This window comes from Urocitellus parryii, chromosome 1 (genome assembly GCF_045843805.1).
Source record: "Urocitellus parryii isolate mUroPar1 chromosome 1, mUroPar1.hap1, whole genome shotgun sequence".
Taxonomy (NCBI): Eukaryota; Metazoa; Chordata; class Mammalia; order Rodentia; family Sciuridae; genus Urocitellus; species Urocitellus parryii.
This window is the reverse complement of record NC_135531.1, coordinates 95,674,123-95,695,908: the sequence shown is the minus strand read 5'-3', so window position 1 is coordinate 95,695,908 and position 21,786 is coordinate 95,674,123. Positions and strand designations below refer to the sequence as shown.

General features: G+C 41.3%; 4 protein-coding genes across 4 annotated transcripts; all 4 read right to left on the bottom strand.

Moving 5' to 3' along the window:
- Window positions 1-812: 812 nt before the first annotated feature.
- Window positions 813-3,174, bottom strand: LOC113179767 (protocadherin beta-10-like). The gene is given in 2 exon segments (XM_026384500.2): window positions 813-2,493; window positions 2,495-3,174. Coding segments are annotated over 2 exon segments (2,361 nt in total).
- A 2,226-nt stretch (window positions 3,175-5,400) lies between these two features.
- On the bottom strand, window positions 5,401-7,849 carry LOC113179685 (protocadherin beta-16-like). Its single transcript, XM_026384418.2, has one exon. It carries the CDS (start codon window positions 7,792-7,794, stop codon window positions 5,401-5,403), a length of 2,394 nt encoding a protein of 797 aa, XP_026240203.2. The 5' UTR covers window positions 7,795-7,849.
- Window positions 7,850-13,392: 5,543 nt separating this feature from the next.
- On the bottom strand, window positions 13,393-15,744 carry LOC113179766 (protocadherin beta-8-like). Its single transcript, XM_026384499.2, has one exon. The coding sequence runs from the start codon at window positions 15,742-15,744 to the stop codon at window positions 13,393-13,395; it is 2,352 nt and encodes a 783-aa protein (XP_026240284.2).
- Window positions 15,745-18,174: 2,430 nt separating this feature from the next.
- Window positions 18,175-20,923, bottom strand: Pcdhb7 (protocadherin beta 7). Its single transcript, XM_026384372.2, has one exon. The coding sequence runs from the start codon at window positions 20,744-20,746 to the stop codon at window positions 18,353-18,355; it is 2,394 nt and encodes a 797-aa protein (XP_026240157.2). The 5' UTR covers window positions 20,747-20,923; the 3' UTR covers window positions 18,175-18,352.
- Between the last annotated feature and the right edge of the window lie 863 nt (window positions 20,924-21,786).

Here is a 21,786-nt window from a genome sequence, read left to right as displayed (position 1 = left end):
TAATGTCTTTCAGACATTCTACCAAATATACACAAGTTTTCAAAATGTTTTAAAATTTTTATTCATTTTCATTCAGGTTATTACATCTTATTTGAATTATAACACATGATGTTTTAAATATCAGCAAAAGTGAACGTAAGAAAATATTGGCTAAGTTAGAACAGCAAATGTAAAGGAAATAAAATAATAAACAATTATGGGAGTCCCATATCAATCACAAAAAGATGTTTAATTTTGCAGTGAACACAGAAAAGGTATTTTTTCCACATGCTGTGATTTAGAAGTTGGTATGATTTTTAAGATGAATAAATAGAACATTAGAATAAGATTGGAAGTGCAGATATGACTTCTTACATGAAGGAAATACAACAGAAGGGTAGTTTAGTATTATGAGGCATGCAGGCTCTAAAATATACCAGGTGAGGGAATTGGGTGTAGCTCAGAAATACAGTGCTTAGCATTCTGAAGTGCTAAGTTCATTCACCAACATTGAATAATAAACAAACAGAAGAAAACCCAAAACCTCAGTTTTATAGAAAGAAAAATGACAATATAAATATGTGTGCAATTGTAAAGGATTAAAACTTTAAAGGTATTATTCACAGATGGGTATGAATTAAAATTAAACTGCTAATGCAAAAGAGATTAAACAACATTGTAAAATGGTAGATGTATAGTACTTGATAGTTGAAAATCAATTGTTATATTGCATTATAACTGATAGAAAACTAAACTTATTAGGGATTATAATATTTCAAAAGTACATCACAATAAAAACAAAAGTGTTGCTGAAAACTAAATTTACAGCTGTTTCAAAAGATAGGATTTTCTACACTATTCCGCTCAGGACCATTGGTGTGAATGTTAGGGTAAATTGGTTTCAAAAACTTGAATTCGCTTGTTCCAGAACAATCTCCCGTCAGACACACCTTATACTGGTAGCTCTGGGACAGAGTGCCAGTGCCGCTGACATCCACCAGGTGGCCAGGAAAGTGGCCCTCAGGCACTGAGCAGACCTCTAGTGATGCCGCCCTGCGCCTCCTGCACAGCCTCACCGCCACAAACACCAGCACAGAGAAGAGGAAGAGCGACGACACAGAGGCCAAGGCGATGACCAAGTAGACAGTCAGCGAGTCCCCCTGCGTGCGCTCGGGCGGCGCTTCCGGGAGCGGCAGGTAGGGCTGGGAGAAGCCATCCACCAGCAGCACGTGCAGCGTGACGCTGGCAGACAGCGGAGGCTCGCCATTGTCCTTGACCAGCACCACCAGCCTGTGCCTGGCCGCGTCGCGCTCGCTCAACAGCCTGGTGGTGCGCACCTCGCCATTGTGCGCCCACACGCCAAACAGCCCTGGCTCGGTGGCCTTGAGCAGCTGGTATGACAGCCAGGCGTTCTGGCCCGAGTCTCCATCCACTGCCACCACCTTGGTGACCAGGTAGCCCTGCTCTGCCGCCCTGGGCACCAGCTCAGTGCAGGGCGCAGAGGCGTTCTGCATTGGGTACAGCACGAAGGGCGAGTTGTCATTGTCGTCCAGCACCACGACGCGCACCAGCGCCTGGCTGCTGAGCGCGGGCGATCCTTGGTCTGTGGCGCCCACGTGGAACTCAAACGCCTGCAGGGCCTCGAAGTCCAGCGCCCTCAGCGCGAACAGCTGCCCATTGTCTGCGTTGATGGAGACCAGCGAGGTGAGGGGCAGATGCGGGTCCTGGTTTGGCAGCAGCGAGTAGGTGATCTGGGCGTTGATGCCTGAGTCTCTGTCTGTGGCGCTGACACTGCCTATTTGCAGGGCGGGTTGGTTATTCTCGCGGACCAACAGCGTGTATGACGTTTGTGTGAAGGCAGGGGCGTTGTCGTTGACGTCGGAGACGAGGACAGTTATGTTGTGCTGGGTTTTCAGCCTGGGTGTCCCCAAGTCTGTGACCGTGATGGTGATGTTGTACTCGCCTCTGCTCTCTCTGTCTAGTGCTTCTTCTGTCATTAGGATGTAAAAATTTTCCACAGAGGGTTTCAGACGGAAAGGCAAATTATCCTGTATGTAGCAAATGGTCATTCCATTTTCTCCAGAATCTCTGTCTTTAGCCCTAAAAACTGCTAGTACTGTTTCAGGAGAATTCTCATCGATGTAGTTGGAAAGTGATGATATGATCAATTCAGGAGGATTGTCATTGGTGTCTAATACCTGGACCAAAACCATACATCTTGCAGAAAGGCCCCCACCATCAATTGCCTGTATGTTTATTTTGTGAGACTTTACTAGTTCATAGTCAAGCAATGCTTTGAGAATAATTTCCCCAGAAAAAGGATTGATTTGAAAGATTGTTTGAATATCTTCATCAGCATCAAAAAATGAATAGGTTACTTCTGCATTGACTCCTGAATCTGCATCTTCTGCACAGACTTTAACCACAAGAGACCCTAAGGGGCTATTTTCTGGAGCCTTGGTCTCATAAATCAGCTGAGAAAATTTGGGAGCATTGTCATTGACATCCAGGACAAGTGGTGATTCCTGACCTGGGTGGAGATCCACCATCCAGTGCTGTGAGTGTTAAATTGAGCTCTGGCTGCTTTTCCCAGTCAAGAGCTTTGTCTAGCACTAGCTCTGGATATATTGTTCCCTCATCACTGTCACTAATTGTAATATGAAAAAAAGAATTGGGTTCAATTGTATAGTTTTGGATACCATTAAGTCCTCTATCTGAATCTTGTGCTCTTTCTAAACGAAATGTTGCCCCTTCTGCTGTATTTTCTAGTATTTTTAAGACCATCTCTTTCTCCCGAAATACTGGTGAGTGATCATTTATATCTCTGATTTTCAACTCAGCCCGGTAAATCTGAAAGGGGTTGTCCATTAAAATTTGGAAATACAGCATACAGGGCTCTATGGAGCCACACAGTTTCTCCCTGTCCAGTTTTTCATTTGTGAGCACATTTCCAGTATGAGAATCCAGAAGCAAGTGTTGTTTATTATCATCAGAAACCACCCTCGTTCTCCGTGTAGCCAGCTCCTCCACCCCTATTCCCAGCTCCTTTGCTAGATTGATGACAAAGGATCCTCTTTCAGTTTCCTCTGTCACAGAATAATGTCGAAACCTATTAGCTGCCAAGGATACTCCCCCAAACAGAAAGAGAAATAAGACTTGCCTTTGTCTTGGGAAGCACAACCTTCTGGTCTCCATAGCTTCTTCTTTCATTAATTCCAGTAATAAGCAGAACTCACAGCCTAAACAGCAGTTGGAAGCCTCAGACTTACACTTTGTACTAACAGGGAGCTAAGATTTCTTTTGTCTTTTTCTTCCCAGCCCATCTGTCTGGATCTTCCTTTTTTGTTAGTGACCTCAGTAGCAACCTCAGTTCAAAATTTCTGTCTCTTTAGCCTGCAGCGCCACCGCGTGGCTTCCAAAACACTCAAAAATTTAACATTTTTTCCTGTGTATTATTTATAAATTATTTCATTTAGTGGCTTTTTTCAAATTTTCAATTTTCATTTTCTATTTTTTAAAATAATATTTGTATAGAGATGCATTCACATTGTTTATTCATTGTTCCATGGAAAAGTTAAAAAAATTGGGAAACAAAAAGTTCCTGCTGTAGCAGTGATTTTGTTCAGTTCACTGATAGGTTTTGCTCCTGTACTAGGTCTTTCAATTGTGATACAACACTTATGCAACCAAATGGAATATTTTGGGTTCCTCATGGAACCATCAAAATAGTAATTTTATTTTTCCAGTGACATTGGGCACAGGAACACCAAAAACTGGCAAAGAAGCCCATTTCATATGTTTTTAAAAAAACTCCTTCAAAAATCCCATTACAATGCCTAAACAGAATCACCACTCTGTAATCAGAACCAAGCATTTAGGCTGTTCCTTTTCCGTGTTCCCATAAAGACTTATGCATATAACTATGATGACCCTGTAAATAGTATTGCTTCTCATTTTAGGCCACTCTGTCCTTTCTTCAATATGTGAACTACTTGAGGACAGAAACTACATCTTAGCAATCTTTGGTTGGCAAATAAGCCACTCACTAATTCTGCTAATAAAGCATGCATATAGATAAACTGTAGTGAATAGGACCTGAAACAATATTCAGTACCTTTCAAAACCTAACCCCTACAATTTGAAAATTGTCTTCTTTCATTCACTTACACATGCTTTTCAATTTCTAATACCTTTTTTGACTTGTTTTTCTTATATAAAATTTAAAATACCTAGAAGAATTAAAGAATGGTCTAACCTTTATTTTAAGGTTCCTCTTAATTGAAATCCAGTAAGACTTTATGTGCATTAAATAAAGGGAGGTAAAGATCACAACTAACACATATCATAACATTATGGAAAGTAAAAATAACATTATACCATTTGCTTCACAGTAATTTTATTCAAAGGCCTAATATCTAGAAAGATAGTCTTCTACATATTATGATTTTCCTACAAAAAGCAAGTGATATAAATTAAGTCTAGTAAGTCTAGGGAGATATATAAGGAAAAGGCTAGATATCACCAAGAAACAAAAGCAAACAACAAAAACCCACTACTCTGCTGAATATAAAAGACACGTTATGAGAACCTCTAATTGATAGTTTCTATTGTTTTTTCAACTGAGTGGAAATGGATTGCTAGCCAATAAAACTTAACAGGGATCCCTGATTTTTTTCACACACAATTAAAAACAACAAATTATGAAATATTTCTATATGATGCTGTAGAATGCCCAAAGTTTGCCTTTATGGCTTCAAACGTAAGAGCATTTACACACTCAATATTTTACAATGACTTTTCTTTTTATGTTCAGGTTGGGCTGATTAGATATTTATCATACCACTTGTAACAGAAATATTATTATTAAATACAGATACATCAACAGGGAAAACAGAACTTTAAAAAGTAACATAGTTTAAGAAAGATGTAATAATTAAAATCAAGGATTACAAATCAACAAGAAGACCAATTTAGAAAGGAAAATAGAAATATCAAATAGTATATATGATATCTCATGAAGCAGAAGTCTAGAAAAGGGAGAACCAACATGAAATATATGTTGATAATAAAATCAATAAAACACATTGGGTGAAAGAACATTTTAAAATGCTGTCAGCTTTGAAGATAAAGCCAACTCATTAATAGTCTATGAGGGAAAAAGTCTATGAGAAACAATTGAGTAAACATAAAGAAAAAACTGTAGTAAACTGATACTGAATTAAACTGAAAAATAAATAGTACTGAAAAAATGGATGATAATGGACATAAACAATTTAACCAACAAGACAATATTAAACAGTTTATGACAAGACATGTTGGCATATGCTTGTAATCTCAGCTACTTTAGAGGCCTAAGCAGGGTGATTCACCAGCACCGGGAGTGGGTGAGTAAGTGTCTTTCCCTTATTGAATGGATTTCTATCAATAATTAAATCCAAAAGTATTGTGGAAGAAAGAATTTTCCTCTATTTCTTTCTCAGGGCACTGGGGCGGGAGGATGGGGATAATTGGCTTCAAGAACTTAAACTCGCTGGTCACAGAACCTCCCTTCAGACACACCTCTTGTTGGTAACTCTGGGACAGAGTGCCAGTGCTGGCGACATCCACCAGGTGGCCAGGAAAGTGGCCCTCAGGCACAGAACACACACCTAGCGATGCCGCCCTGCTCCTCCTGCACAACCTCACCGCCACGAACACTAGCACAGAGAAGAGGAAGAGCGACGACACAGAGGCCAAGGCGATGACCAAGTAGACAGTCAGCGAGTCCCCCTGGGCGCGCTCAGGCGCCACTTCCGGGAGCGGCAGGTAGGGCTGGGAGAAGCCATCCACCAGCAGCACGTGCAGCGTGACGCTGGCAGACAGCGGAGGCTCGCCATTGTCCTTGACCAGCACCACCAGCCTGTGCCTGGCCGCGTCGCGCTCACTCAGCAGCCTGGTGGTGCGCACCTCGCCATTGTGCGCCCACACGCCAAACAGCCCTGGCTCCGTGGCCTTGAGCAGCTGGTATGACAGCCAGGCGTTCTGGCCCGAGTCTCTGTCCACTGCCACCACCTTGGTGACCAGGTAGCCCTGCTCTGCCGCCCTGGGCACCAGCTCTGTGCAGGGCGCAGAGGCGTTCTGCATCGGGTACAGCACGAAGGGCGAGTTGTCATTGTCGTCCAGCACCACCACTCGCACCAGCGCCTGGCTGCTGAGCGCGGGCGAGCCTTGGTCTGTGGCGCCCACGTGGAACTCGAAAGCCTGCAGGGCCTCGAAGTCCAGTGCTCTCAGCGCGAACAGCTGCCCATTGTCTGCGTTGATGGAGACCAGCGAGGCGAGGGGCAGGTGCGGGTCCTGGTTTGGCAGCAGCGAGTAGGTGATCTGGGCGTTGGTGCCTGAGTCTTTGTCTGTGGCGCTGACACTGCCTATGTGCAGGGCGGGCTGGTTGTTCTCGCGCACTAACAGCGTGTAGGAGGTTTCTCTGAAGGCAGGGGCGTTGTCGTTGATGTCTGATACCTGCACTGTTATATTAAGCTGTGTTTTCAATCTGGGTGTCCCCATATCTGTAACAGTGATGGTCACGTTGTATTCCTCTCTTTCTTCTCTGTCTAGTGCTCTCTTTGTTTTCAAGGTGTAAAAGTTCTTGCCTGAAGGTTTTAGAAGAAAGGGCATGTCTTCCCGAATGGAGGAAATCGTCTTTCCGTTGTTCCCAGAGTCAGGATCTGAAACTCTGAAAACAGCAACCACCATCTCCGGGGAGTTCTCCGGGATGGGACTGGTGAGTGCAGACATGGTCACTTTGGGGTGGTTATCATTTACATCCACTACCTGCAGGAGAAGAGTGCATTTCCCCCAAAGACCTCCTCCGTCTGTAGCCTTGATGTCCACTTCATAAAACGGGACTGTTTCAAAATCTACTTGTTTCCTAAGTCGAATTTCTCCTGTCATAGGATTTAGCTCCAAAGTTTTGCTAACATCTTCTGAAGCCTGAAAGAGCATATATATTATTTTCCCATAGATGCCACCGTCTAAATCAGTGGCGGAGACAGTGACTACCAGAGAACCTACCGGGCTGTTCTCAGGAATTTGCACCTTGTAGATTGGCTGCTGAAACTCAGGGGTATTATCGTTGATGTCCAACACTTCAATAAGGACCTGTGTGGTTCCAAACAGCGGAGGAGAGCCGCCATCCAGAGCTGTCAGGGTTAATCTTAGTTCAGGCTCTTCCTCTCGATCCAGCTCTTTTTCCAAAACCAGTTGAGGATATTTCTTGCCGTTGTTGCGTTCATAGGTAAGAACGCGGAAATGGGAGTTGGGGCTGATTTGATAGTTCTGAACATCATTGCTTCCAACGTCCAAGTCCAGAGCATTATTCAGAGGGAACACATTTCCTAGGGGGCTGTTTTCCAGTATTTTAAGAAGTATTTCTCTTTCTGGGAACACAGGAGAATGATCATTTATGTCTTTCACCTTCAGTTCAGCCTGAAATATCTCTAAGGGTTTTTCCATTAACACTTGGAAATTTAGTATACAAGGCTCAGTGGGCCCACATAGCTCCTCTCTATCTAATTTCTCATTTATGAGCAAATCCCCAGTTTGAACCTTGAGCTGCAAATACTCTTTGTTTCCTTGGGAAATGATCCGGGCCCCTCGGGTGGACATCTCTGCCAACTCCAGCCCTAGGTCTTTCACTAGATTTGCCACTAAGGAACCTTTCTCCATTTCTTCCACTACCACATATGGTCCCAACTCGGCGCCTGCCCCAGACAAGCTCAGCAAAACAAAGAAAAGTAAGACTTGCCTTTGTCTCTGATTTGGCAGCCATTCAATCTCCATTGCTATTTCTTGGAAATTCTTGTTCACAGGAGATTCACGTGTACCCAGGGTCTTGTTAGCGCTGTCCAGCAGTCCAGAATGCCAGAACTAAGCCGTTAAACAGAGTTTTTAAAGATATCGCACTCGCTTTTGCTCTGGCGGAGAAAGCTTTTCTTTTGCTTCTAGGCGGCAAGAAACTGGCTGGCAAACTGGAATTGCGGAAGCAGGTGTTGTTTTCCATTTTCTTGACCTGTAGCGCCACCATGCGTTCACTTAGTCTTACTTTTTTTTTCCTGATGGAACTGGAAACCAAATTTTCCAAAATGAAGGAATAGGCTTTGTGAGATTAAACACTTGAGTTTTATTTTCAAGAGGCTTTTGTATGTACAGAGAGAACACTGGTGTTTCATGGAAAGGAGTACAAATAGCACACTATTACTGATATTATTGACTATGCTGTTGTTAATGATTAAATGTTGCTATTTACATCTAAACTAAGAAGAACATACATGTAGGAGCAAAATGTTTCCAAAGTAACACACATATTTTTCAGGGTACTTATTATAGTATTACAAATGAATGGACAATGCAAAAATTACAATCAGCGTGGTTCTAAAGAGTGTAGTTAACCTTTTTTGATGTGGTGCAATCCCCAGGGCTTCTTGCATGGGAGGCAAGACCTTTACCACAAAGACACATCCAAGCCCCTAACCAATGCTTTATTAAAGAATAAGTAACTTCTTTCCAACACCTAAGTCTCAAAACTGAATTTTTACAATTTTCAAATTAATGGAAAATTATTTTCTAAATAGGCAAATCTCAAGATTGGCCTTTGGAATTCTGTTTTTTTTTTTTTAAATTTTAACAAGAACAATTTCTATCTTATTCTTTTAAAAACATCATTGAGATGTAACTCAAATACCCAAAATTCACCAACTTAAAGCATATGATTCAGTGGCTCTTAATGTATTCACATTGTTGTACTTCCATAATCATTCAATTTTAGAATATTCCCATCACCTTAAGAAGAAATGTTATCCTTTATCTATAATCCCACTATTGTCCCATTTCTCCTGGCTTCAACCCCAAGCATTTATTAATCTACTTTTTTATAGAGTTCCCTATTTTAAACTTTTAAATGAAGGAAATGATATAATATGCAGACTTTTATGACTGGTTTCTTTCACACAGAATAATGCTTTCAAAGTTTCATTCAAGTTTTAGCATGTAGCAACACTTCTTTTATAACTGAATAATACTGTGTTGTTCAGATAGATCAGATTTTGATGATCTATTCATCCACTGAGGGACATTTGAGTTGTCCCCTTTGGCTATGTTGACAAAGCTGTTGTGAACATTCTTATACCAGTTTTTGGGTGGACCTGTAATTTTATTTTGCTAATAGTGAAATTGCTGGATCATATGCTATTTATATATTTAATTGTTTCAGGACCTACCACACTTTTCCCCTAAATGGCTGAATCATTCTACATCCTTAGCAGTGTATCAGGATACCAATATTCCCACATCCTCCCAGTGCTTGTTATTATCTGAGTTTTTGTATGTAGCTACCTCAGTGAAATGGTGTCTCACTGTAATTTTGATTTATATGTCCCTAATTACACTAATGATATTGAGCATCTTTTCATTTATTGGCCATTGGTTATCTTCCTTAGAAAAAAATATCTATTCAGATTTTTGCCTGTTTTGTGAATTCAGCTATTTGTTTTATAATTGAATTACAAGTGCCCTTTATAATTCTAGGTATAAGACCCTTATCAAATTTGGATTCTTTTGTTTGTGTTTCCCATTTCTGTAATTTGAATTGAATTGCAATTCATGGTGGGATGGAGGTATAACCAGTGACAGAGTTGGCTAGCATGCATGAGACCTAGATTTGAGCCCCACAACTGTAAAAATAGTTCATGATCTTTATCAATTTAGTGCTCTTGTGCATGAATTTAAGAACCTTGTTAATTATCTTGTTTTGAGTTCAAGCATCAAATCAGTGAGGCCTAACTTTCTGCTACAAAGACTTTCATGTGTCCTCCTTTGACCACAGGTGGGTGGTACTGTTAAAATGGAGAATTTTCTTCCAAGTGACCAACCTGTGGTAGACAGAATAATAGCTACTCAAAGAGGTCCCCAAATATGTAAATATGTTACCTTACATGGCAGAAAAATTATTTGCAAATCTGTTTAAATTCAAGATCTTGTGAAGAGAAGATCATCCTGTATTATTTAGATAAGAAGAATCTTCCCTAGCTACAGTCAGAGGGAGATGTAACCAGTAAAGAATGGATAGAGTAGCAATGTTGCTGGCTTTGAAGATGGATGAAGGGGTCATGAGACAAGTAATAAAGGTATTATCTAGAATATGGAAAAGACAAAAGAAATGGGTTCTCTCTAGAGCCACTGGCATGCAATGCATCTCTTCAGTATTTTAGTTCAGTAAGATCCAGATCAGACTTCTTGTCTACAAACTGTAAGATTATACAGTTTAATTGTTTAAAGTAACTAACTGCTGCAGTCTGGCTGTTGCAAAATAACTGGGGAGTGACAAACAACTTGTGAAGGTTGATGCAGCAGGAGTGGGAGCCGTTTATTATAGGACAGGAGGGGTATATATACATTCCACACAACTTATCTAATTAACATAAACTATATACAGCAGTCAACCAATAAGGAATCTCCACACTTAATGGCTCGCTGGCGTTACTTCACAAACCACTCCCTCTGGCAAAATGCCAGGCGCTATCCTGACTTGTTTACAGACTCTAACAACTAACTTTGTGATTTTTTTCCCAGCAACAATAGAAAACTAATGTATTAACACAAATATGGATTTACATGCACCCAGCGGTTGAATCAACAAAAAGTTATCATTTCTATAAGAATAATATTATCATAACAAATGCTGAAGAGTGTCTCTTTCACCACTGGTGGATCATTCTTTCTGAACAGTCATTTATGACCCATATATAGTTTTTTCCCCCAGCATAATTTAAAGGGGAATTGCCAAGGACATTGTTAATCTTAACGGAAAATAACTGGAGCCCATCATATTTTTCCTACTGAATTTCCAGATCTCTAAGTTATTTAGTGATGAAAACACCTCCATAATATTGCTTGAAGTTTTCTAAAATTAGGTTTTGATTACAATTAGTACTGTAATAGCAACTGCTTTCAAACATATTTCAAACATTTGCCAAAATGAATATAGTATATTTAATTTTAATAAGGGACTTATGAAAATATAATAAATAAAGTTTCCACTTCCAAAACAAAATAAAAATAAATATATTACATCTGATAAAAGAACACTGAAGAAAAAGCATAAGAAATTCAAGAAATGCAACCAGAGGGTAACTACTCTTTTTCAATGCACTCATTTCTACAATAATGAATGTGACATTCTAAAGACACCACTGATACAATCAGACTGATTCAGATCAATTGTGGTAGATGACCCAGCATACTTAAAACAGAATTTCTCCAACAACTTTGGTTTTATTGATCTACAACAGTGTGGTCACTGGTATAGAAATATATACAAACTATAGTGTGAAAGTTTTATTTTCACATGGGAATTTAATTCATGGAATAAAATTAAGACTAATAGTGGAATTTACTTCTTTGGAAAAAAATGATCCCAGGTAAGGCCTGCCAATATAGCATACTGGTTAAGAACTGAGGCATTAAATTCAGGTAGACTTAAATTTATATTTCAAATTTTTCCCTTTATTACTCAGAATCATGAGCAAGTAACTTGATCTTCCTAAATCTCCGATTTCCTCATATGTAAAAAGGGGATAATATGCTGGCTCCCTCAGGGTTTGGGAAAAGATTAAAAAGATAATGAATATAGAGCACGATACACTACTTTTAGTGAAATTAGAAATCAAGAAACACACAAGTATCAAAAGATCAATTACATCAAACTGCATAGCTAAGATTTGTGCATTTTATGTATGTATTACTGTTAATTAGATTCTACTGGAGGCAGCATAAAAACTGAAATAGTGGTGGGCTAATAAGATAAATGTTCCCTTATTGCTTAAGTAAAAAAAAATCAGAAGTAGGATGACATGATGACTAAAGAGTCACTACACTATCTCAGTCCATTGTTTCTATGATCCAACATGGCTGTTTGTGTATGACCCATTCCATACATATTTCAAGCACCACAAAGCTGTTGGAGAAGGAAAAATTGAGACTCCTTCCTGATGATTTATTTCCCTCTAAAAGGTCTTCTTGGGTTTAGGGGATGGAACTCAGTGGTAGAGTCTTTGCCTAGCAAGTGCAAGGCCCTGGGTTCAATTCCCAGAACCAAAAATGTCTTGGGAGTTTCCCAGAATTATTGTACATGCATTTAAACTATAACATAATCACATGTCCAATTCTAACCACCAAGAAGTCTTTGAAGATATATTCTTTTGACCAAGTACACTACTGCCCTAAACTTGGGGTCTAATACTAAAAATTAAAAGATGAATGAACATTGGCCTATGTACTTTCTGTCACAGATGAAGAAGAAAAGCCAATTTCGCTACTTTATCTCACAAGATAGTTATGGTGCAATATTTATTTCCCTTCCTTTAACACCAATGAAACTAAGTGAAAATCATTTTAAAATAATTAATTAAAAATTTGGAGTTGGGGATATGGCTCAGTTGGTAGAGTGCTTGCCTTGAATGGACAAGTTCAATCCCCAGCATCACACACACACACACACACACACACACACACCAAACCTCATATGGTGATAAAAGAAGCACAATTATATAATGCTTTAAGAAAAAAAAAACAGTACCAAAGAAGATTATTACTATGTGGAGAAAATAAAGCATGACCTAGATATCCTCACTGTACAGTTATCTTCCTTCCTGATTGGACATTAGAGTGTTAGTTTGTATTACTGCTCTGTAGATATTTAATGGTTTAACAACTAAAAATATTCGAGGAATTGAAATTGACTATGTAGAATTAATTTTCCAGACTTCCTCCCTACTCCTAAACTTTTTCACAACAAAGATTTGTATGACCATTGACATCAGCAGTTGTTAAGGTCTGTAAACAAGTCAAAGTAACACCTGGTATTTTGCCAGAGAAATGTTAGAGTTCGTAAACAAGTCTGGATGGTGCCTGGCAAAATGCCAGAGGGAGTGGTTTGAAAAGTAACAAAAGTGAGCCATTAAGTGTGGAGATTCCTTATTGGTTGACTGATGATGTATCTAGTTTATGCTAATTAAGATAAGCTGTGCAAAATGTATAAATACCTCTGTTGTCCTACAATAAAGGGCTCCTACTCCTGCTGTATCAAAGTACAGAGTTATTTGTCACCCCCCCCCCCCCGTTATTTTGCGCAGCCAGACGGGCTGCGGCAAGCAGTGTCAATTTTGAAAGGCAAAATTTAGGATCACTCATTTTACACACATGGAGAAAAGATAAGAAACCAATATTTTAATCCAGTGAAAACCTAACTATTGCAGGCAAGTTAATATTCTGACAGAAAAACCATCTCTTTGAATTTGTCACAAAAATTAAAATATCATATATTTTAAAAGATTATTTTAACTGAATATTGAAACTTAAGTTATTTCTATAGTTGGGGTTTTGTTACATTTCTGACCCAAGGGAATGGTCTTGGAAAGTAGGTAAAATAGGCTTCAGAAACTTGAATTCACTGGTCCCTGAGCCTCCTGTCAAGCACACCTCATACTGGTAGCTCTGGGACAGTGTCCCGGTGCCACGGACGTCCACCAGGTGGCCAGAAAAATGACCCTCAGGCACAGAGCAGACACCCAGCGGCGCCGCCCTGCGCCTCCTACACAGCCGCACTGCCACGAACACCAGCACAGAGAAGAGGAAGAGAGATGACACCGACGCCAAGGCGATGACCAAGTAGACAGTGAGCGAGTCCCCCTGTGCGCGCTCGGGCGCCACTTCCGGGAGCGGCAGGTAGGGCTGGGAGAAGCCATCCACCAGCAGCACGTGCAGCGTGACGCTGGCAGACAGCGGAGGCTCGCCATTGTCCTTGACCAGCACCACCAGCTTGTGCCTGGCCGCGTCGCGCTCGCTCAGCAGCCTCGTGGTGCGCACCTCGCCATTGTGCGCCCACACGCCAAACAGCCCTGGCTCGGTGGCCTTGAGCAGCTGGTATGACAGCCAGGCGTTCTGGCCTGAGTCTCTGTCCACCGCCACCACCTTGGTGACCAGGTAGCCCTGCTCTGCCGCCCTGGGCACCAGCTCGGTGCAAGGTGCAGAGGCATTCTGCATTGGGTACAGCACTAAGGGCGGGTTGTCATTTTCGTCCACCACCACCACTCGCACCAGCGCCTGGCTGCTGAGCGCGGGCAAACCTTGGTCTGTGGCGCCCACGCGGAACTCGAATGCCTGCAGGGCCTCGAAGTCCAGCGCCCTCAGCGCGAACAGCTGCCCATTGTCTGCGTTGATGGAGACCAGCGAGGCGAGGTGCAGTTGTGAGTCCTGGGTTGGCAGCAGCGAGTAGGTGATCTGGGCATTGGTGCCTGAGTCTCTGTCTGTGGCGCTGACACTGCCTATGTGCAGGGCGGGGCTGTTGTTCTCTTGCACCAATAGGATGTAGGAGGCTTGCATGAAGATTGGCGAGTTATCATTAACGTCTGATACCTGCACTGTTATGTTAAGGTATGTTTTCAATATTGGTGTCCCCAAATCCGTGACAGTGATGGTGATGTTGTACTCAGCTGTGTTCTCTCTGTCCAGTGGTCTCTCGGTTAATAGGGTGTAAAAGTTTTCCACTGAAGATTTCAGGAAAAAGGGTAGATCCTCCTGAATGGAACAACTTATTTTCCCATTTTCTCCTGAATCAAGATCTAACACACTGAAAACTGCAACCACCATCTCCGGAGAGTTCTCAGATATGGGACTAGTAAATGCAGACATGGTAACTTCTGGGGCATGGTCATTCACATCCGTGACTTGGATCAGAACCACACATTTTCCAGTAAAGCTTCCAGCATCTCTCGCTTCTATATTGACTTCATAGGACTCAACTCTTTCAAAATCAAGTTGTTCTTTCAGCCGAATTTCTCCTGTCAAGGGATTAATTGCAAATGTTTTGCTAATCTCATCTGAAGCCTGGAACAGTGAATAAGAGACCTCTCCATTGACTCCAAGGTCTACATCCGTAGCAGAGACCGTGACAATCAGGAAACCTATCGGACTGTCTTCAGGAATCTGCACCCTATAGATGAGCTGCTGAAATTCCGGGGCATTATCATTGACATCCACGACTTCAACGTGGATCTGAGCTGTGCCAGTCCGTGGTGGAGAGCCACCATCCTGTGCTGTGAGGGTTAACTTGAGCTCAGGTTCCTCTTCTCGATCCAGCGCTTTCTCCAGCACCAGCTCTGGATATTTCCTGCCATCGCTGCGTTTTCGGGTAAGGACCCGAAAATAAGGATTGGGACTGATCACATAGTTCTCAATATTATTTTGGCCTACATCCATGTCCTGAGCATTCTTCAGAGGAAATGTAGTTCCAGAAGGACTGCTCTCTGATACTTTCAGCAACATTTCTTTGTCCAGGAACTCCGGAGAGTGGTCATTTATGTCTATTATTTGTAGCTCAGCTTGAAAAAATTCTAAAGGACTCTCTAGCATCACCTGGAAACGAAGCACACAGGGCTCTGTGTGCCCACACAATTCCTCCCTGTCCAGTTTTTCATTTAGTAACAATTCCCCCGTCTCCTGATTGAGCTGCAAATGTAGCTTATTCCCTTTGGAGAGGATTCTAACCCCCCTCCTGGAGAATTCCCTTTGTCCCAGACTCAAATCCTTTGCTAGATTGGTTACAAAGGAGTTGCCCTCAGTTTCCTCCACTACAGAATAGCGCCTAGGCTCTCCCGCTCCCTCCTGAAATAAGCCCAATAGGAAAAAGAAAATGACTTGCTTTTGTCTGCAGATGCGTTTCCCGCTGGCCTCCATTGTGTTTGGTACAGCCCACTGCAAGATTGTCTGCTGAACTGTAAAGTCGCGAGTATCTGATGCTGTGGTATTCCGCAAGATATCTGAGAAATATTCCAGTTCCTTTTAGAGTCCTTTTCAGAGAATCCAGTCCTCCTTTCTGTGGCATTCAAGCTTGGGTTGGGTTTCCAGCCTCTGCTGGTAAATTTTCCCGTATTGGAGTCGCACCTATGGTTCCGGTTTGTACCTTCTTATCCTGCAGCGCCACCAAGCGGCCTTATAGGTTCTTACAATTTGTGGAATGAAAATGGATGCAATATTCCTAACATTGCCTCTGTGTACCAGTGGGCTATATAAGGTTACAACACCACATCAACTATCACTGTACCATTTGGGGTGGACAATTACCTAAAGCACACAGGAAATGACATTAGCAGAGATTTTCAATAATTCTAATTGAGTTTGGGGCAAAAGGTACATAGTATTGTAATAATCAGAAAAAACATACATTGGAATAACATAGAAAACTTTCATAATTATACACTTTTAATTGCTGTGAATTATGGAAACAATTACTACATATGAAACTTCCTTAGGCAAATTATTTAATCTTTCTTTGCCTCAGTTTACACACATGTAAAGTGAAATAGTAATAACAACTATCACATAGGGCTATCACGAATTTCCCACCTTACAGATGAGGAAACGAATGTAGAGAAAAGTTAACTTTATAAATAAACAATATATAGTGATTTGATGCCACTAGCTAGCTGAATCTGCATGAATCCATTGTTGTGACTAGAAAACACCTAAAAATTCACATGGTAGATGAATGCATAAGCAGGACTATCTCAGAAAGAAGTTATGTCAAATATGAAACAAGGAAACACTGAAAAGCTTGTTAAATAGAGGCATAAATTCAGTAAATCTGTGATAGCAGTAGTAAATATATATCTTGGAAGAATGTCTTTTTTGATTACCTCTATTTCTTTTCTCACAGGATCAACTTCTAATAACCTTGTCATTTAAAAAAATCTCAAACCCCATAAAAGAATAATATTATAACCCTCCATGTACTTATCACTAGTTTCACATTCTAGGAAAAGTGAATTTTCATCCACAAATACTTTGTTATGCATTTCTCACTGTAAAAACCTAAACTACAATGTCATTATCATACCTAAGAAATTGTTAATATTAATTAAGATTCATATATATTCAAATTTCTCTAGTGTATTCAAAATCATTCAGTCAATATCAAGCAAGATACACACATTGTATTTGGCTGTAAAGTCTCTCAAGTTCTTTTACTGTGTAAACTTCCCTTTTTCAATTTCCATGCTATTTGTTTGTTGAAAAGTTATTGAAAACAATTTAAGATTTTATTACTGTATTTTATCTGTAGACTATATCCCACTAGTACTGTACATTGATACTAATACTATTTTTGGCAATAATATATAATATTTTGAGAGCACTCAAGCATGCTAAGTGCTGTATCCAGGATCTACACCTCCAGCTCTGGATAATTTTTAAATACAAAGCTTCTCCTTAATGCACCATAATTTCTAAAATGTATTAACAGTTTATGTTTCTCTTTGATACTATTTGATACTACATTATTCATTTTATTATTTTTTTCTGACTAAGCACTGCATTAAATTGAGTAGGAAATTCTTAAAATAAAAATTTAAATTAAATTGGGAAAAAGTATTATGAATATAGCTATGAAATACTGCAGAAGAAACACTGTAATGTGAGGAAAATACAAAATTATGTAATATCCCTACTCAGGACCATTAATCTTTTCTGTTAAATGAAAAACATATGTTCAGGAAAAAGCACTAGTTGATCTTTCAATTTGTTTTACTTGATATTTGGTTAGATCAGATCTTTAATAGTAATAGTTGAATAACTGTTTCATAAAATATGGCTTGTTGGTTTATTAAAATAATAAAACTACAGACCAGTAGTAATATCATTACACCCAGCAGTGTGATAAAAAACTCTTTTATTGTTTAGAAACATGCCAAGTGCTATCTAATGACAGAAAACAGTATAGCATTGGTGCCATGATACCAACAAAAATAACTAGGAGATTCTCAGTTCTGCTATTTAGTAGTTGGTGACCTTACTGAGTCACTAGGCCTAAATATTAGCTCACTTCTGAAATTCCTCCCCTCATAGGTTTCATTGACGATTAATTGTGTTAAGATAGTGTATGCTAGACCATATGTGCTTTGAAAAAAAATCTTTAGAAAACACTCTACAATCTCTGCTCCCCAAACTTATAGTAGGTACACTTTTACAGAATCCCAGTCAACTATGAAAATTAGCAATAAAGAATGAAGACAATGGAAAGCAATTTAAAATAACTCTAAATAAATTTAACTGCCCTTAAACTTCTCCAACTGCACATTAAGCATAATTGTTTGGAATAAAACATGACACATATATATTTCATGCTTGTGGATGGTTCTTGGGAATTAAGCTGGATCCGTTTTTGACTTTAAGAGTTCTTGAAATACTGCAAAGTCACTTCTTTACAGGTATCCAGGGTAAGTTTCTAACTAGGAATATACCCTCAGACAGAGGATATATTCAGACAGAAGGGCTTATCTATCATTCTTTATGGGAAACCCAAATTATTCTGAAATGAGGGATTTTCCTCCACTTCCCTCCCTATGCTCTGGGATAGTATATTGGGGAAAATTGGTTTTAGGAACTTGAACTCACTGTTCGTCCCTGAACCTCCTTTCAGACACACTTCATACTGGTAGCTCTGAGACAGTGTCCCGGTGCCACTGACATCCACCAGGTGGCCCGGAAAGTGGCCCTCAGGCACAGAGCAGACACCCAGCGGCGCCGCCCTGCGCCTCCTGCACAGCCGCACTGCCACGAACACCAGCACAGAGAAGAGGAAGAGCGACGACACAGAGGCCAAGGCGATGACCAAGTAGATAGTGAGCGAGTCCCCCTGCGCGCGCTCGGGCGCCACTTCCGGGAGCGGCAGGTAGGGCTGGGAGAAGCCATCCACCAGCAGCACGTGCAGCGTGACGCTGGCAGACAGCGGAGGCTCGCCATTGTCCTTGACCAGCACCACCAGCCTGTGCCTGGCCGCGTCGCGCTCGCTCAGCAGCCTGGTGGTGCGCACCTCGCCATTGTGCGCCCACACGCCAAACAGCCCTGGCTCGGTGGCCTTGAGCAGCTGGTATGACAGCCAGGCGTTCTGGCCTGAGTCTCTGTCCACCGCCACCACCTTGGTGACCAGGTAGCCCTGCTCTGCCGCCCTGGGCACCAGTTCGGTGCAGAGCGCAGAGGCGTTCTGCATTGGGTACAACACGAAGGGCGAGTTGTCATTTTCGTCCAGCACCACCACTCGCACCAGCACCTGGCTGCTGAGCGCAGGTGAGCCTTGGTCTGTGGCGCCCACGTGGAACTCAAATGCCTGCAGGGCCTCGAAGTCCAGTGCTCTCAGCGCGAACAACTGCCCATTGTCTGCGTTGATGGAGACCAGCGAGGCGAGGGGCAGGTGCGGGTCCTGGGTTGGCAGCAGTGAGTAGGTGATCTGGGCGTTGGTGCCTGAGTCTCTGTCTGTGGCGCTGATGCTTCCGATATGCAGGGCAGGGCTGTTGTTCTCATGCACTAGCAGCGTGTAGGATGTTTGTGTGAAGGCAGGGGAATTGTCGTTGATGTCAGAGACAAGGACAGTAATGTTGTGTTCAGTTTTCAGCCTTGGTGTCCCCAAGTCAGTGACAGTGATTGTGATGCTGTATTCAGTGTTCTGCTCTCGATCCAAAGATCTCTCTGTTACCAATGTATAGAAATTTTCTACAGATGGCTTCAGGACAAAGGGGAGATCATCCTGGATGGAGCACACCATTTTCCCATTGTTCCCTGAATCTCTGTCTCTAATCCTAAAAACAGCAACCACGGTCTCTGGTGAGTTTTCTGCAATTGGACTAGTAAGTGATGATATGAGAATTTCTGGTGGATTATCATTTATATCTGTTACCTCAACAATCACTGTACAATTTCCAGAAAGTCCTCCACCATCTTTGGCCTGAATAGTTAATGTATAAGTTTGAATTGCTTCATAGTTCAATCTGGCTTTAAGATAAAGATATCCAGATGTTGAATTGATTTGAAATGTTTTGAGAATTCTTTCAGTGGCATAAAAAAATGCATAGACTATTTCCCCGTAACTTCCTGTATCTAAATCTCTAGCTGAGACAGTGACGACCAGGGAGCCAACCGGGCTGTTCTCAGGTACCTGCACTTTGTAGAGCGACTGCACAAATTCAGGGGCATTGTCGTTGACATCTACCACCAGGATGCGTAATAGCGTGGTTCCGGATCTGCCCGGAGAGCCGCCATCCAAGGCCGTGAGGATTAAACTGAGCTCAGGTATCTCCTCTCGATCCAGCGCTTGATCCAGTATCAATTTAGGAAGAAGATTCCCCTCCCCACCAACATGGACATTAACATGGAAATAGGCATTAGGGCTGATGGTGTAATTACTCAGGCTGTTGGTTCCAACATCTGAATCCTGTGCACTTTCTAAAGGAAATGCTGCACCTGGATTTGTACTTTCTGATATTTTCAAGAGAATCTCTTTGTCCAGAAAGACTGGAGAATGATCATTGATGTCTCTGACTTGTAGTTCAGCACGGAAAATCTGAAAAGGCTTTTCCAATAACAACTGGAAAGGAAGCACACAGGGCTCTGTGGGGCCGCATAGTTCTTCCCGGTCCAATTTCTCATTTAGTAGTAAATCACCAGTAAGCGAATTGAGCAGCAAAAATCGCATATTCTGGTCTGAAACAATTCTAGACCGTCGGTCTGAGAGTTCTCCCACCCTCAACCCCAAGTCATTGGCCAAATTGGCCAGAAAAGTTCCTCTCTCAGTTTCCTCCGCCACAAAATACCGAAGCGGTTCCGCGCCAGCCCCAAACACTCCCAGAAATAAACAGAAAACCACGACTTGCCTTTTCTGTACAGCGCGCTCCCCACTGGCCTCCATTATTTGTCAGTCTTTCAAAAACAGAACCTCTGGGCCTCCAGCAGCTCTCAGAAAGGGCAGGAACTAAATCCTTAGAGATGGTGGGATAAGGGCATTTCTCGTGGGGAGAGATCCCCACTTTTCCCTAACGCTTATCTCTGCGATTTCCTTTCCTCTTCCCTTCTGGCCAGACTTCCCTTGACGCTGGAATCTGTAACTTTCTTTGTGAGGATATTTTTTTCCCCCTTCTCTTTTTAGCCAGCAGCGCCACCTTGCGTTTTGTGCTTGTTATTCCTATTCTCAAGAATAGGGGAAGGAAAAAAAAAAAAAAAAAGATGGCGGATTGAAGGCATTCTGCAACAGGACTGAGTTTTTCGTGTCCTTGCTGTTTCATGTCACCTCTTTTCTTCAAGTGGTTGCAGTAATGCTAGTAAGTAATAGCTTGTTCTCATTTCCCCCTGTGATAATCTGAATTCGTAGCAAAAAAATGAATCTCTTGTTTTCTTAAATCTAGGGACACTCTGGCTCCCCACCAAAAATCTTTTAAAAATCTGAAGAAAACCTTCTCCTATCCCAAAAATTGATAGTAAAGAATATGAAAGAAAATGAAGCCTTAATCAAGAAGCCAAGAAATATTGGTTCAGGATATTTTGTTTATTTGTAAGTCACTTAGCAATGAGGAAGTCTACACAAGCAGAATAACAGATCTTTATCAGTTTCTTGTGCATTATATAATACTTACATTTTCAAGGTCTTCACTCTTCACCCATGGTATTTTCTGGAACACTTTATGCTGCACAGCCTTCAACCTTCACTTACCTTAAGTATTATTTATAATTTATTATTCATAAACAATTTCAATGGCCAGGATCTCCAACATCCAGTGAATACTCTAAAATTGTAGTAGCAAGTTAAGTCAATCTTGCAGTTATGTTTCTAGTATTTCATCTTTAACTACTGGTGGTTGATCTCAATTTGAGAAAAATACTTTTAAAAAACATCAATCATCTTTTCTTTATTCTTTCACAATTAAGGTAATTTTCATGTTTGTTTAAATTTTC

Excerpts from the sequence above, each read along its gene's own strand:
- Pcdhb7 (XM_026384372.2), bottom strand. The coding sequence starts at position 20,746 with ATGGAGGCCAGTGGGGAGCGCGCTGTACAGAAAAGGCAAGTCGTGGTT.
- LOC113179685 (XM_026384418.2), bottom strand. The coding sequence starts at position 7,794 with ATGGAGATTGAATGGCTGCCAAATCAGAGACAAAGGCAAGTCTTACTT.
- LOC113179766 (XM_026384499.2), bottom strand. The coding sequence starts at position 15,744 with ATGGAGGCCAGCGGGAAACGCATCTGCAGACAAAAGCAAGTCATTTTC.